At 40.6% G+C, this 15,622-nt stretch overlaps 1 protein-coding gene across 11 annotated transcripts in view; it reads right to left on the reverse strand.

Annotated features, from left to right (window-relative positions):
* ARFIP1 (ADP ribosylation factor interacting protein 1) overlaps positions 1–15,622 on the reverse strand; it is a 196,797-nt gene that overhangs the window by 153,820 nt on the left and 27,355 nt on the right. For 7 of the 11 annotated variants that reach the window (XM_023733524.1, XM_023733520.1, XM_023733527.1 and 4 more), the window contains exon 2: positions 10,143–10,222. The exons of the other annotated variants lie outside the window; for them this stretch is intronic. In XM_023733524.1, coding sequence (XP_023589292.1) covers positions 10,143–10,220 — 78 coding nt within the window. In that variant the 5' untranslated portion in view covers positions 10,221–10,222. The remainder of the gene's footprint in view (positions 1–10,142; positions 10,223–15,622) is intronic. 11 annotated transcript variants of the gene reach the window in all.

The following is a 15,622-nucleotide window of genomic DNA, read 5'->3' on the forward strand; positions in this document are numbered from 1 at the left end:
AACCCATTGCTGTCGACTCAATTCCAACTGATAGTGACCCCACAGGACAGAGTAGAACTGTCCCATAGAGTTTCCAAGGAGTGTCTGGTGGATTTGAATTGCCAACCTTTTTGTTAGCAGCTGTAGCACTTAACCACTACACCACCAGGGTTTCCATACGTATACACACACACACACACACACACACACACACACACACACACATACGTACATACATATACATACGTACATACACATACATATGATATACATACATATGATATACATACATATATTTATGTATGTATGTATGTATGTATACACACTTCACTCGTTTTGCTTCTCTAGAGAACTTAGCCTAAGACATTCAGTGGCAAGAGCAGTTCTAGAGAAACAAAATCATAAGGATGAGTTTTCTGAACTGGTTCTCAAGTCTGACTAGTCAAAGGCACTGATGACTGCCTCCAGTAATAAAAAGGGTACTGCTAATCCATGTCATGAGGTGGCAATATCAATATGCAAAATATCACCACCAATAGATCAAGTATTGGTGAAGAGTAAGGTTCTGGGTGATTGCATGTTTGATACTTTTCTACAATTTTGTCAGAATGAGAAGTACAGGAAAGCTGGTTGGCTGGTCCTACCTTCGATAGACATAGTGGCGGAAGAAAGAGATGGGCTCAGGGCTTCAGAGTCACGGCTCAAGTGCCGCATAAAAGACCTCAAAGTTGCCACTTGTGCCCTGAAAGAAAGCCTTATTTCTTACAGTAACAGAGCTGATACTGCCAAAAACCAAACCCAGGGTCTTATTGGAAGAGTAACTTACAATGTGAACTGAATTCTCAACCTCAAATGGGGTCTGAAGTTAAAGTGAGGGCATTGATTGGAAAGATTAAGGATTCTGAAACTTGGGATGGGGACATGGACAGATAATTAGGAAGCTGGGGACACTAAGCCCCTAAATTTCCATTGAATCACTCCTGCCAACAGAACCATCCCTCTTATTTCCATCTAAAGAGATTACGCCATCTATGTCTGCTAAGCCACCCTTCCCAGTAAAATCATTATCCCTTCCACCCCCATCTGATAAGATTAACCAAGCTGTGCCTGAAGAGTCTTGACTAAGATATCACCTGGGATGGTGCCTGGGGTATTGCCTGAGGTAGATGCTTTACAAGACATCGCTGAATGTTTCCAGGACCAACACCCAGCACCCATTTTGGCTTCTAGACCTATAACCAGACTTAAGTCCCAGGGGGTCCCAAAAAGTGAAATATAAAGTGCAACCCAGGAGGAGGTATGCTACACTCCAAAAAAACTGCTTGACTTTTCTAACAGGTACAAAAAGAAGCCTGGGGAATATGTACAGCAATGGCTATTAAGAGTGTGGGATAATGGTGCAAGGAACATAAAGTTGGGTCAGTCTGAGTTTATTGATATGGGCCCACTAAGAACAGATTCTTCATTCGATGTTTCAGCTCAAGAGGTTAGGAAAGGATCTAATAGTTTATTTGGTTGGTTTGCAGGGGCATGGATTATACGGTGGTCTACCCTGGTGGCATGGTGGTTAAGAGCTATAGCTGCTAACCAAAAGGTCAGCAGTTCAAATCCATCAGGTGCTCCTTGGAAACCCTATGGGGTAGTTCTACTCTGTCCTATAGGGTTGTTATGAGTTGGAACCGACTCGACAGCAATGGATTTGGTTTTTTGGTTTACAATAAATCAAGCTGAAGTACCAGACCTGCCTTGGTATACTACAGAAGAAAGTATCCAAAGGCTTAGGGAAACTGGCATGCTAGAGTGGATTTATCAGGTTACACCCACAGATCCACACATGGAGCACCCAGAGGACACACCTTTTACCACAACCGTGAGGAATGAATTTGTGAAGGGAGCCCCAACATCCCTGAAGACTGCTGTGATTGCTATTTTACGTAAGTCAGATTTGACAGTGGGAACTGCCCTAACTGAAGTAAGACACCTAACTACGATGGGGCTAACTGGACCCTATGGTGGTAGGGGCTAAGTGTCAGCACTCAATAGAAAAAGGTGGGCATGGTTACTGTAATGGACAGTGGAGTCAAAGCAGTAATCAGAATAGCCTGACTCACTGGACTAATGGCGTTGGCTACATAGTCTTGGTGTCCTTAGGAGTGAAAGAGATGAGAAATCTACTAAATATTTACCTGATCTGTACAAGTGGAAGAATTCTAGATCAAGCGAACAGCAGTCCAGCTCAAATCACCATAATAGAGAGTCATGGCCTCTCAATCAGTTCTCAGGATTGAGTGAGTTCACAGACCCACAATCCCTTGAATGAAGGGGAGGTTGCATCCCCTTGAGGAAGAATCCCAATATACTGCCAAAAATTTATACTGTTAATCTTTCTCCCAGCCTTCTCCAAAGGGATCTGTGGCTTTATATGAGAGTGACTGTTCACTGGGGAAAAGGAAATGATCAGACTTATCAGGGAATACTGGACACCAGCTCTGAACTGACACTAATTCCAGGAGATCCAAAATGTCATGGTGGCCAACAGTTGGAGTGGGGGGTGTATGGCGGTCAGGTTATTAATAGAGTCTTAGCTCAGGTTCACCTCACAGCGGGTCCAGTGGGTCCTCAAACCCATCCTGTAGTGATTTCCCTGATTCCAGATGCATAATTAGAATAGATATACTCAGAAACTGGCAGAAACCCTACACTGGATCTCTGACAAGCGGAGTAAGGGCTATTATGGTAGGAAAAGTGAAGAGGAAGCCACTAGAAATGCCCCTACATAGAAAACAGTAAACCAAAAGCAAAACTGCATTCCTGGAGAGATTGCAGAGACTACTGCCACCATGAAGGATTTAAAGGATGCAGGGACGGTGATTCCCACCACATCCCCATTCAACTCACCTATTTGGCCTGTGCAAAAAGCAGATGGATTTTGGAGAATGACAGTGGATTATCATAAACTTAACCAGGTGGTGACTCCAACTGCAGCTGCTGTTCCAGATATGGTTCCATTGCTTGATCAAATTAATACATCCCATGGTACCTGGTATGCAGCTACTGATCTGGCCAATACCTTTTTCTCAATTCAGGTTTCAAAGGAACACCAGAAGCAGTTTGCCTTCAGCTGGCAAGGCCAGCAATACACCTTTATTGTCCTACCTCAGCAGTGTATCAGCTCTTCTACCCTGTATCATAATTTAGTGTGCAGGGAACTTGACTGCCTTTCCCTTCCACAAAATGTCACACTGGTCCATTACACTGATGACATTATGTTGATTTGACCTACTAAGGAAGAAGTGTCCATGACTCTGGACTTATTGGTAAAATGTGTGCTAGAGGGGGCAAAATTAATTGCATAAAAATTCAGGCACTTCGCACCTCAGTGAAATTTCTAGGGGTTCCTGTGGTGTGGGGCATATCAAGATATTCCTTCTAAATGAAGGATAAGTTGTTACATCTGGTCCTTCCTACAACTAAAAAGGAGCTACAAAGCCTGGTGGGCCTCTTTGGATTTTGGAGGCAACATACCCCTCATTTGGGTGTGCCACTCCAGCCTATTTATCAAGTGACTTGAAAAGCTGCTAGTTTTAAGCTGAACCCAGAAAAAGAGAAGGCTCTGCAACAGGTTCAGGAAGCCATGCAAGTCACTCTGCCACTTGGGCTATATAATCTGGTTGATCCTATGACTGAAATGTCCGTGGCAGACAGATGCTGCTTGGTGTCTTTGGCAGGGCCCTACTGGTGAATCACAGCACAGACCTTTAGGATTTTGGAGCACAGCCCTGCTATCCTCTACAGATAACTACTCTTCTTTTGAGAAACAGCTTTTGGCTTGTTACTGGGCCTTAGTAGAGACTGAAAACTTAACCATGGGCCACCATGCAGCCTTAGCTGCCCATCATGAACTGGGTCTTGTCTGACCCACAGAGCCATAGAGTTGGAAATGTACAGCAGCACTCATCATTAAATGGAAATGGTATATATGGAATCGGGAGAGAGCTGGACCTGAAGGCATAAGTTACATGAGGAAGTGGCCCAAATGCCCATGGCCTCCACTCCTGACACATTATCTTCCCTCAGTCTGTACCTATGGTCTCATGGGGAGTTCCTTATGATTAGCTGATGGAGGGAGAGAAAACTTGTGCCTGTGCGATATGCAGGCACCACTTGAAAGTGGTAACAGCAGTACTGCAGCCCCTTTCTGGAACCTCCCTGAAGGACGGTGGTGAAGGGAAATTCTCCCAGCGGGCAGAACTCTGAGGTGTGCACCTGATTGTTCACTTTTCTTAGAAGGAGAAATGGCCAGATATGCGACTGTATACTGATTCATGGGCTGTGGCCAATGGTTTGGCTGGATGGTCGGGGACTTGGAAGAAACACGATTGGAAAATTGGAGACAAGGGGGTATGGGGAAGAGATTTGTGGACAGACCTCTCTGAACAAGCCAAAGAAGTGGAGATATGTGTCTCATGTGAATGCTCACCAAAGGGTGACCTCAGCAGAGGAGGATTTTAACCATCAAGTGGATAGAATGACACGTTCTGTTGAAACCAGTCATCCTCTTTCCCCAGTCACTCCCATCATTGCCCAATCAGCTCATGAACAAAGTGGCCAGGGTGGCAGGGATAGAGGTTGTGCATGGACTTCTACTTACCAAGGCCGACTTGGCTACAGCCACTGCTGAATACCCAATCTGCCAGCAGCAGAGATCAACACTGAGTCCCTGATATATCACCATTCCTTGAGGCAATCAGCCAGCAACCTGGTGGCAGATTGATTACACTGGACCACTTCTGTCATGGAAAGGGCAGGGTTTCCTTCTTATTGGGACACTTTCTCTGGATATGAATTTGCCTTCCCTGAAAGCAATGCTTCTGCCAAAACTATTATCCATGGACTCACAGAACATCTTATCAACTGTGATGGTATCACACACAGCATCACCTCAGATCAAGGGACTCACTTATAGCAAATGAAGTACAGCAACGGGCCTATGTTCATGGAATTCACTGGTCTTACCATGCTCCCCATCATCCTGAAGCAGCTGGCTTGACAGAACAATGGAATGGCCTTCTAAAGACACAATTATGACATCAACTAGGTGGCAATAACTTGCAGGGTTGGGACAATGTTCTCTAGGAAGCTGTATATGCTTGAAACCATCATCCACTGTATGGTGCTGTTTCTCTCACAGCCAGGATTTACAGTTCCAGGAAGCAAGGTGGGGGGGTGGGGGTGGGAAGATGGGAATGTCACCACTCACTATTACCCCTAGTGACCCAGTCAAAAATTGTTTTACCTCTTGTCCCTGCAACCCTGTGTTCTGCAGGTCTAAAGGTATTAGTTCCAAAGGTAGGAATGCTGCCACCAAGAGACATAACATAGATTCCACTGAACTGGAAGTTAAGAATGCCACCTAGCCACTTTTGGCTCCTTAGGCCTCTGGATCAACAGGCAAAGAAGGGAATTACAATATTGGCTGGTGTAGGTGATCCTGATTACCAATGGGAAACCGGATCAATATTACATTACGGAGATAAAGAAGAGTATGTCTGGAATACAGGAGATCCCTTTGGGCATCTCTTGGTACTACCATGTCCTGTGATTAAAGTCAATGGAAAACTACAGTAACCCAATTCCAACACGACTACTAATAGCCCAGACATTCAGGAATGAAGGTTTGGGTCACCCCACCAGGCAAAGAACCATGATCAGCTGAGATGCTTCCTGAGGGTAAAGGGAATATGGAATGGACAGTGCAAGAAGGTAGTTCTAAATCCCAATTCTGACCACATGCCCAGATGCAGAAACAAGGACTGTAATTGTTACAAGTATTTCTTCCTTGTGTGTGTGCATGAAATAGTTTTTGTTTTCTTCACTTAGAAAATACAAGATGTAAATGAGCCTAGGGCATTTTCGGTTGTACATATGTTAGCTGTATCATGTTAGGCACAAGTATGACTTCGCAATTGTCTTTATTTAGAGATGGTGTACGGTTTAAGGAGATGGGTACAGGTGCCATGTTGACAAGGGGTGAACTAGGATGTTTAAGGTTGTGTGTCACCTTGGGTGGGCCATGATTCTCAGTGGTTTGGCAGTTATGTAATTGTGCAGTCTGGCAGTTATTTAATGAAGTAATTTAGCAGTTATGTAATGATGCAGTCATCCTCCATGATGTGATCTGATGTGATCAGCCAATAAGTTGTAAGGAGAGATTCCTCAAGGTGTGGCCTGTATCCAAGATATATACGGACATTCAGGCAAAATCTGCATCCAGCTCATCCTCATCTGACCTATGGTTCTTGGGACTTGAGCCAGTGGCCTACCATCTTACCTTCCAATCATGTGATTCATCAGACTCCACAGCCTGTGAGTCAGTAGCCTGTCATCTTATCTGCCAATCTTGGATTTGTCAGCCTCCACAGCCCATGAACTAGTGGCCTGCTATCTGACCTGCTTATCTTGGGTTCATTAGCCCTTGCAGCTATGTAAGTCAGGGGAAGCCTCCAGCCTGACGCCTGACCGACACACTTGGGACTTGCTACGTTCTACAACTGCATGAATCATTTCCTTGAGATAAATCTCTTTCTGTACATACATATATATGTATATATATGTGTATAAACATGTATACGAACGTATAAATACATGTATGCGTATATACATGCTTCACTTGTTTTGCTTCTCTTGAGGACCCACCCTAAGACAATCACTGAAGAAATAAACATTTTAATAGTTTGACTGAGAGTTAGGAAATAAGGCTGGGTTCTGCATTAACTAGCTGAGTGATCATGAGCAAGAGAATTCGCCTTACAAAATAATTAAACTTTAACTCCTTTCTTGTTCAGCTAGATAATATTTTTGGCTTCGTCCAAAATATTGGAGTGTAATGGGGGGGTGAGTGTTGTTTTGTTTTTAAAGAAATGAAAACCATCATCCAAGTCATAATATCCTACTCCTAAGAAACAAACATCCATATACAACTTACAGTGCTGTTGTTGTTGTGTGGTGCAAACTCATTCATTCATCATACTGACCACCAGTGATGTGCCAAGCCCTGCTAGGATTAATCTGAACTGATGAAAAGTGTGCAGTATAGAACATCTACTTAACAGTTGGTATCTATAATATGTATTATGTGAAAAACACTAAGATTAACCAAGATCACAAATATTTGATTTACAAAGACATACAAATAGTGTTTAACCTCAATATTTTAAAAAAAAGTAAATGGAGATTTTGTTTTTCCTCCCATCAATTTTGTTTTTTTTAAAGAAAACATCTAATTAGGATTCTAATATACTTACTATATTACTGGTGGTAGCATAAATTGGCGTAACCAATTTGGAAAGCAATTTGGAGATATAAATCAAGAATCTTAAAATATATTTAATTATTTGACTCAATAAGTCCATTTCTAGCAATCAATTTAAAGAAACAATCAGAAAATTAAATATACATATAAATATTAAAAATATATAAAGATAAAAAACGTAAAGATGTTCATCAAAGGATATTAATAAAAATGAGAAACAGTCTCAATGTATAACCACCAGGGAGCTGTTAAATAAATTAGAATTAACTTAACAACTAAATATTATAAAATTATTTTTAATTAGAAAATGTTCATAAATATATGAACTAGAAGTACCTGAATATAAAATGTAATATTATCTCAGCCCTATAAAGGTATAACACATATTATGTGCTTATAAAAAAAAAGACAGCTCCCAAAGAATAGCCACTGATAACATTTGAAGGAGGATTTTATTTTCTTCTTTAGGCTATTTTTTTCCATTTCAAAAATAATTAGCATATACCACCTACTAGAAGAATTTTTATAAGCGAATCCAATCCATGAAATTTTTCATCATGGATTTTGAAAAGGCAGGCTTAAATTAGTAGAATACTAATACATGGGAAATTTTAAAGTCACAGATTATTTCTAGGTCTTACTTTGGTTAACTGTAAACTCATAAAATGCTTTCTAATTGAACATAAATTTAGGTTATACTCATACACCTGTTTTGTTTTTTAGTTACAATATTCCCTGTGGAAGCTGCACATTTGAGTAAGGTTGAAAACACAGGGAATTACTAATATGAATCTTAATGTTAATTTACAGACAAATTTGAATAATCAGTTTCTTGGCAGTAATTTCCTTCAGATTATCATCATCCAGACTCTTTACAGTTTCTAGTTTAGCATCTATTAGCCTGACATTCACATAGAAGAAACTCACAGTGGCAAGTCACAAACAATGTATTCATTTATTATTATGAGTCCCACTATTACTGGGCTGCCAATCTTTCCTATGAACCTGAAAAACCAAACCCAATGCAGTTAAGTTGATTCCGACTCATAGCAACCCTATAGGACAGAGTACAACTGCTCCATAAGGTTTCCAAGGCTGTAAATCTTTTGTGGAAGCAGACTGCCACATCTTTCTCTTGTGGGGTGGCTGGTGGGTTCGAATCACTGACCTTTTGGTTCGCAGCCGAGTGCTTTAACCACTGTGCCACCAAGGCTCCTATAGATTGCATGTATCATACTTCCTCTGATCACCTCTCAACAGCAGAGATTCAGAGATCTAATCCTAATAAATCATATCCATAAGCTAAGATAAATACAATATCCTTAACTCCCTAGTTTCCAAGGACTAAATGTAACTACAATACCGCTTTGTCAAATGGGAAACAACCAGGTAATTTTAAATCACAAACGATCCTGAATCCTCCACAGATACTATACATTTTACCCACCAGAACTCATCTTTGACTTTTAGACTAAAAGTAAGTTATCTAGCTCTAAATCCTACATTAAAGCCTGTCACATAGACTCAAAACGTTTTGGCTTAACTGAAGAAGCACTGCAACTAGCACTGTGCCACAAACAAAAACCCCACTGCCGCCAAGTCGACTCTGACTCTTAGCGACCCTGACTCTCAGCGACCCTACAGGACAAGGTAGGGTTTCCAAGGCTGTAATCTTTATGCATGCAGACTGCCACATCTTTCTCCCGCGGAGTGGCTGGTGAGTTCGAACCACCAACCTTTCGGTTAGCAGCCAAGTGCTTAACCACTGTGTCACCAGGGCTCCCTGTGGCACATACACGAGGCAAATCAGTACAGAAACACTACAACTGCAGACAGAAGACCTCATATTGTGTTTCTGCTTTACCAATTCCTCTGAGTCAGTCACCACTTCTCAGAACCTTAAGTTTATCCAAATTAAAAGAAAAAATAATAGTTGTACTTACCTAATTGATTTATATCAAATTATTCTAATGATCAGGGTAGGGCAATATGATACTGCTACTCTGTAAAGCCTTAAGCACTATATATATAACAGATACTACGAGTCATTTAGCAAAATATCGTTGCTGTTGTTGCTAGTTGTCATTGACTCAATTCCAACTCATGGCAACCCCATGTGTGCAGAGTAGAATAAAGTTTTTAAGGTTGTGACCTTTCAGAAGCAGATTTCCAGGTTTGTCTCCCAAGGCACCTCTGGGTGAGTTCAAACTACCAACCTTTATGAATAGTAACCAACTGTAGCATCAGGGTTGATTTTAGTTCAGTATAAAATCACTTAGTATCTTTCTTCTTACTATAATGAGCCAGAACAATCGTTCTTAAATAGTCTATACTGGAACATTCAAAAAGGAAAAACATATACATGGCCCAAGATCGCTCATTGCAGATTCAGATTCAGTGAGTCTGAGATGAAGTCCAGAACTCAGTAGTTTCTTAAAAGCTCTACACGTGGATTCTGATGCACCCAAAGTGGAGAAAGCAAATGAGACTGGATGAATTCAAGTGTGAATATATTACTACTATTACTTCAACAGAAACCTCTAGCCATTGTCATATTTCATATTTAAACAAGTATAAGTTATAAATTAAAAAAAAGCTAACTCACAACTCTTATGTTGATTTTTATGTGACAAATAGGCTATCCTCTAAAATTTCAGAATGTGCAAAGGCAAATGATAACTTAATTCCCATTATGAAGAAAACTCTCTCCTCTCCCCACCATCTTTTCCTATGTATATGTGTTGTGAGAGTTTATTTAGAATGCCACATGTTTAGAAGAAATAAGTCAACTTATAAAGTCTTTGATTGAGATGGGCTGATTTAAAAAACTATACAAATACCACCCAATCACCTCAGAATTAGACTTGACTTCTTCTGTGGCTGGTTTAGATGCATCAAGAGTTGTAGTATCATTGCTGCAGTCAGACATACCTAAAAGTAAAATGTGTTAAGCATACATTAAATAATTTAGTTAAAAGTAATGTATCACCTCACCAATATTGTTACAAATATTCCACAACATAAATGACTTATTTGTAATCAACGTTTACTTTTTCAAAACTATCTACAATTGTAAATACTTATTGATTACAGCAGTTAACAAAAAGAAATTCAGAAAAAGTTCTTACAGAGAATGTAAAAATGCATACTTCAAATTATAAACAAGTTTCATAAAATCCTTTTAGATATGGAACAGAATTTGAAAGATCAGAGTGTCCACCTGATTTAACAGATGAAAAACCTGAAATCCAAAGATGCCTGAAACCAAAGTGTAGTTTTTGCAGGTGGTGCCGTGGTTAAGAGCTATGGCTGCTAACCAAAAAGTCAACAGTTGGAATCCACCGGCCCCTCCTTGAAAACCCTATGGGGCAGTTCTACTCTATCCTGTAGGGACCCTATGAGTTGGAATCGACTTGAGGGCAATAGGTTTGGGGTTTTTTTTGTTTTGTTTTTGTTTTTTTTTAAATAAAATCAAAGTTCCAGACCAGAACACAGACTTCCCACACCTCACTGGCCAGTGCCCTTTAGTACTGAAAACAGATGTCTGCTTATGGTCTAAAATTTCTTTCAATAAAAGTTCAATAAGCTTTTTCTGCTTCTGACTTATTCAACAAACATCTACAGAATCCCAACTACATATGAAGAACCGTGCTAGGCACTAAGAGAAATGAAGAGTAAAATCTAGTTCCAGTTCTAAGAGCTCTCAACCTTATCAGGGAGATGGAAACACCAATAAAAAATTATAAGACAGTAGGTTAGGCACTGTGACGCAAAGAAACAAATTTTTACTCTTTATGGAGGGATCAATTTTACTAACTGCTTGCAAAAAGAATTCAACATCACATTAAGAAAATAATACACCATGACTAAGTGGGATTTACTCCAGGAATACAGAGTTGATTCAACCAGGAAATCTATAAATATCATATTCATAAATCCAAGAGAGAAACATTATCTTCTCCATAAACATTGAGAAATTTTTTGACAAAATTCAACACTCAAGTAAACAAAAATCGAGAGAACCTTTCTTAATATGATGAAATATACACACTTTAATCCTACAACCAGCATTTTATTTAATAAACAATAGAAGCATTTCCACTAACATCAGGAAAAAGACAAAGATGCCCACCATCTGCGCTACTACTCAACACTGTACTAGAGATATTAAAACAAAATCAAATCCATTGCCAACAAGGTGATTCCAACTCCTAGCGACCCTACAAGACAGAGTAGAACTGCCCAATAGGGTTTCCATGGAGTGGCTGGTGGATTCAAACTGCCAACCTTTTGGTTAGCAGCTAAGCTCTTAACCACTACACTATGGGGGCTCCATAATCCTAGAGTATTAGCCAATTGGAATTAGAAGAATAACAGGTAAAGAAAAAGTAAACCTATCTCTGATCACAGATACTATGATAGTATACCTGAAAAACCCCAAGAATCAATGACAAAACTAACTCGAAGATAAAAGAATTCAGTGAAGTTCAAAATTAACATACAAAAATCAATAGCTGTCACATACATAAACAATAAACAGCGGACATAATGGCAGAGAAAAATTCCACTTACAATACCAACAAAGAAGATTAAATACTTAGGAATAAATTAAACAATGTGCAAAACCTTACGAAAAACTTTAAACATGACTGAAGGACACTAAAGAAAACTTCAGCAAATGGAAAGATATACCCCATTCTTCGATAGGATGATATTACAGAGATGTCAGTTCTCTCTAAATTGGAGTCCCTGAGTGGGACTCAGGGTTAACATGCTCAGCTGCTAACTGAAAGGCTGGAGGATCTAGTCACTCAAAGGCTCTTCAAAAGAAAGGTCTGGTGATAGACTTCCAAAAATCAGCCAATAAAAACCCTGCGGCACACAGTTGTACTCTGACACACATGGGGTTGCCATGAGTTGTAATCAACTTGATGGCAACTGGTTTGGTTTCTTTTTTTCTCCCTAAGTTAAATTTATAAATTAAATCTAATCCCAATAAAAATACCAACAACCTATTTTACAGAATTAGGCAAGTTGATACTAAAGTTCACATAAAAAAACAAACATGCAAGAATAGCTAGGAAAACACCAAAAAAGAAAAAACCATGAGGGACACCTGTCTTCTCAAACATAAAAAATATAAAGCATCCATAATTAAGCAGTGTTGTACCTGTGCATGAACAGACAAACAGACCAATGAAATAGAATAAAAAGTCTAGAATTAGACCCAAGTATATATGGAAATTTTGGTATATTAACAAAGGTGGTATCCCAAATTACCAAAGCACAGATGAACTTTTTAATAATGGTGGTAGGCAAGGGAAGGATCAGTCCAAAAGACTAATGGTCCACAAGTACCACAGTATCCACCAGACTGAGACCAGCACAACTACAGGGTGTTCGGCTACCACCACTGACTACTCTGACAGGGATCACAATGGGGGACCCAGACAGAGCTAGAAAAAAATGTACAACAAAATTCTAACTCACAAAAAAAAAAAAGACCAGACTTACTGCTCTGACAGAGACTGGAAAAACCCTGAGACTATGGCTCCCGGACACCCTTTTAGCTCAGTACTGAAATCACTCCTGAGGTTCACTCCTCAGCCAAAGATTAGATAGGCTCATAAAAAGAAAAAGAGACTAAATGGGCACACCAGTCCAGGGACAAGGACGAGAAGGCAGGAGGGGACAGGAAAGCTGGTAATGGGGAACCCAAGGTCGAGAAGGTAAGAGTGTTGATGTGTCGTGGGGCTGGCAACCAATGTCACAAAACAATGTATATTGTTTAATGAGAAACTAGTTTGCTCTGTAAAGCTTCATCTAAAGTACAATAAAATAAATAAATAAATAGGTGGCGTTAGGAAAACTGGGTAGCCATTTGGAAAAAAATGATATTAGATCCACATTTCACACCATACACAAGAATACTCTCCCAAGGTACTAGGGATCTAGCTATAAAAAATGAAACCAAAAAAAGAACTAGAAGAAAACATGGGTGAATTCCTCTTTAAATCTGGTGTGAGAAAAGGCTTTCTAACAATGACTCAAAATCCAGAGATGGTAAAAGAAAAAACTGACAAATTTGACAAACAAAAATAATTTTTCATGACAAAAAACACTACAAAGTCAAACACAAATAAAAACTAGGGGGAACTATTCATAACATATGCAAAGAAAAAGGGCTACTATCCCTAATATATGAAGAACTCTTAAGCACTGACAGAAAAAAATTGAAAAACAGACAGAAAACAAGAAAAAGACATGAACAAATAATTTTCAAGGATTTCTACACAGCCTATAAATGTATTTTAAAAATGCTCAAATTCAGGAGGTGGCGCCTAGATGGTGGAGTAGTCAAGCACTTCCTGTGGACCCTCTTACAACAAAGACCTGAAAAAACAAGTGATTTGATTATACATGCCAATCTGGGGGCCCTGAATATCTAAGGCAGAGTTGAGGAACTGGACTGAGTGGCAGGGGGAGGGAGAGACAGTTCAGAACCAGCGAGGAGTTGCCAGACCTGACCAAGCGAGAGCCTGAGCCCTTCAGGACTGAGCAGCTCGTAGGAGAGCGGTGAGGCAAGCAAGCAGAGGTGCCCGGGAGGCGTGTTTTCTGTACTGGGAAGGATCCAGAGCCAGAGAGTCTACACGGCCACCCAGAACCAGTGAGAAGCAGCCCTCATTGGCGAAAGGTTAGTACTTGCATATGGCTTACTGCACGGATCAAAAACACCCTGCTCAAGGAAAAACCTCTTTCCCATTTACCTCCCCGCTCCCTGCTCTGCACTGGGTCCTGGACCAGCTTCAGCAATTGTCCAGTCCCCTGGGCCGGAAGTAGGATCCGTCAAACGCCTGGAGCCATTCTCCCTGCCTTGAAGAGTGAACAAATTAACAAACAGAGGAAAAAATAAACTGCCGGCTCCTCTAAGGCAGGGACCCAGGGTGGGCACAGCTCCATTCCCTAGACACAGACATAAGGGATCCATGGACTTTGAGGGCCTTTCCACATGCACAGACTTGTGTGGGCCCATCTCAACAGCACAGACCCTCATTACCGCAGTACAAAAGTATACACCAGAACTCTAACTTCAACTGTTTCAGCTGTGAAGTGGCAGGTTCGTGACATTTGACACTACTCTGCCCATTAAGCAAGGGCTTCACCTACCCACATCAGGGGCCTGAGGACGGGTGGCTCCACCCACACCACCTAGCCACATGCAATAGAGGCCCATGAATACAAGGTGCCCTCCAATCATTACATCCAACAGCATTAGGTGCTCATAGTCCAGCTGCAAAACCCATACACCTATGCGCTTTAGGGAACAGGAACACACCATCCTTCTGGACGCTTGGGGGTGGCTGTCAGCCCCCTGCGTTGCTCACAGTGTGTCCCCCTGCTGCACCCAGATGCCTGTGCCTACGCCAATCACCCATGCCTGTCTAGGACTCTGAGAGCCTACACCACACACTTGGTGGCTATCTACCTGGGCACCTGAGGTCAACCCACAAAGGAGGAGTGGGTGGACTCCTGACCTCACAAACCTAGTAACAGATCTAACCACCTGGTTGACAGGACATCAGAGCTTCAAAGGTTCCAGTAATCAAACTAGCTCATATGAACAGCCTATCTGGGCGTATCAAAACAAAACAAGAAGCTAAGACACAGTGAGCATACATAAAATAAATAAGCATAATAACTTACTGATGATGCGAAGACAAGAGTCAATATCAAATCACATGAAGAGACAGTCCATGATGGCTTCAGCAAGCTCCCAAAATAAAAAATCTAGAAATTTTCAGAGGAGGAAAATTTCTTGGAATTACCAGAAGCAGAATACAAAGATTAATATACAGAACTCTTCAGGAAATTAGAAAGGAAATTAATCAAAATGCAGAACATGTAATAGAGGAAATTAAAAAGATTAGAGAAGAGCATAATGAGAAATTTAACAGGCTGCAAGAATCCATAGACAGACAGCAATCAGAAATCCAGAAGATTAACAATAGAACTTCAGAGTCAGACAACTCAACAGAAAGTCATCGGAGCAGAACTGAGGCAATGGAAATCAGAATTAGTGAGACTGAAGATAAAGCACTTGACACCAACTTATTTGAGAAAAATTAGATAAAAGGATTAATAAAACGAAGAAACCCTAAAAATTATGTGGGACTCTATCAAGAGGAATAATTTACAAATGATTGCAGTACCAAAACGGGGGGGGGGGATAACAGAAAATACACAGAGATTTGTTGAAGATTTGTTGGCAGAAAAATTCCCTAATATCGTGAAAGATGACAAGATATCTATCCAAGATGCTCATCGAACCCC

This window comes from Trichechus manatus, unplaced genomic scaffold (genome assembly GCF_000243295.1).
Source record: "Trichechus manatus latirostris isolate Lorelei unplaced genomic scaffold, TriManLat1.0 scaffold00059, whole genome shotgun sequence".
Lineage (NCBI taxonomy): Eukaryota > Metazoa > Chordata > Mammalia > Sirenia > Trichechidae > Trichechus > Trichechus manatus.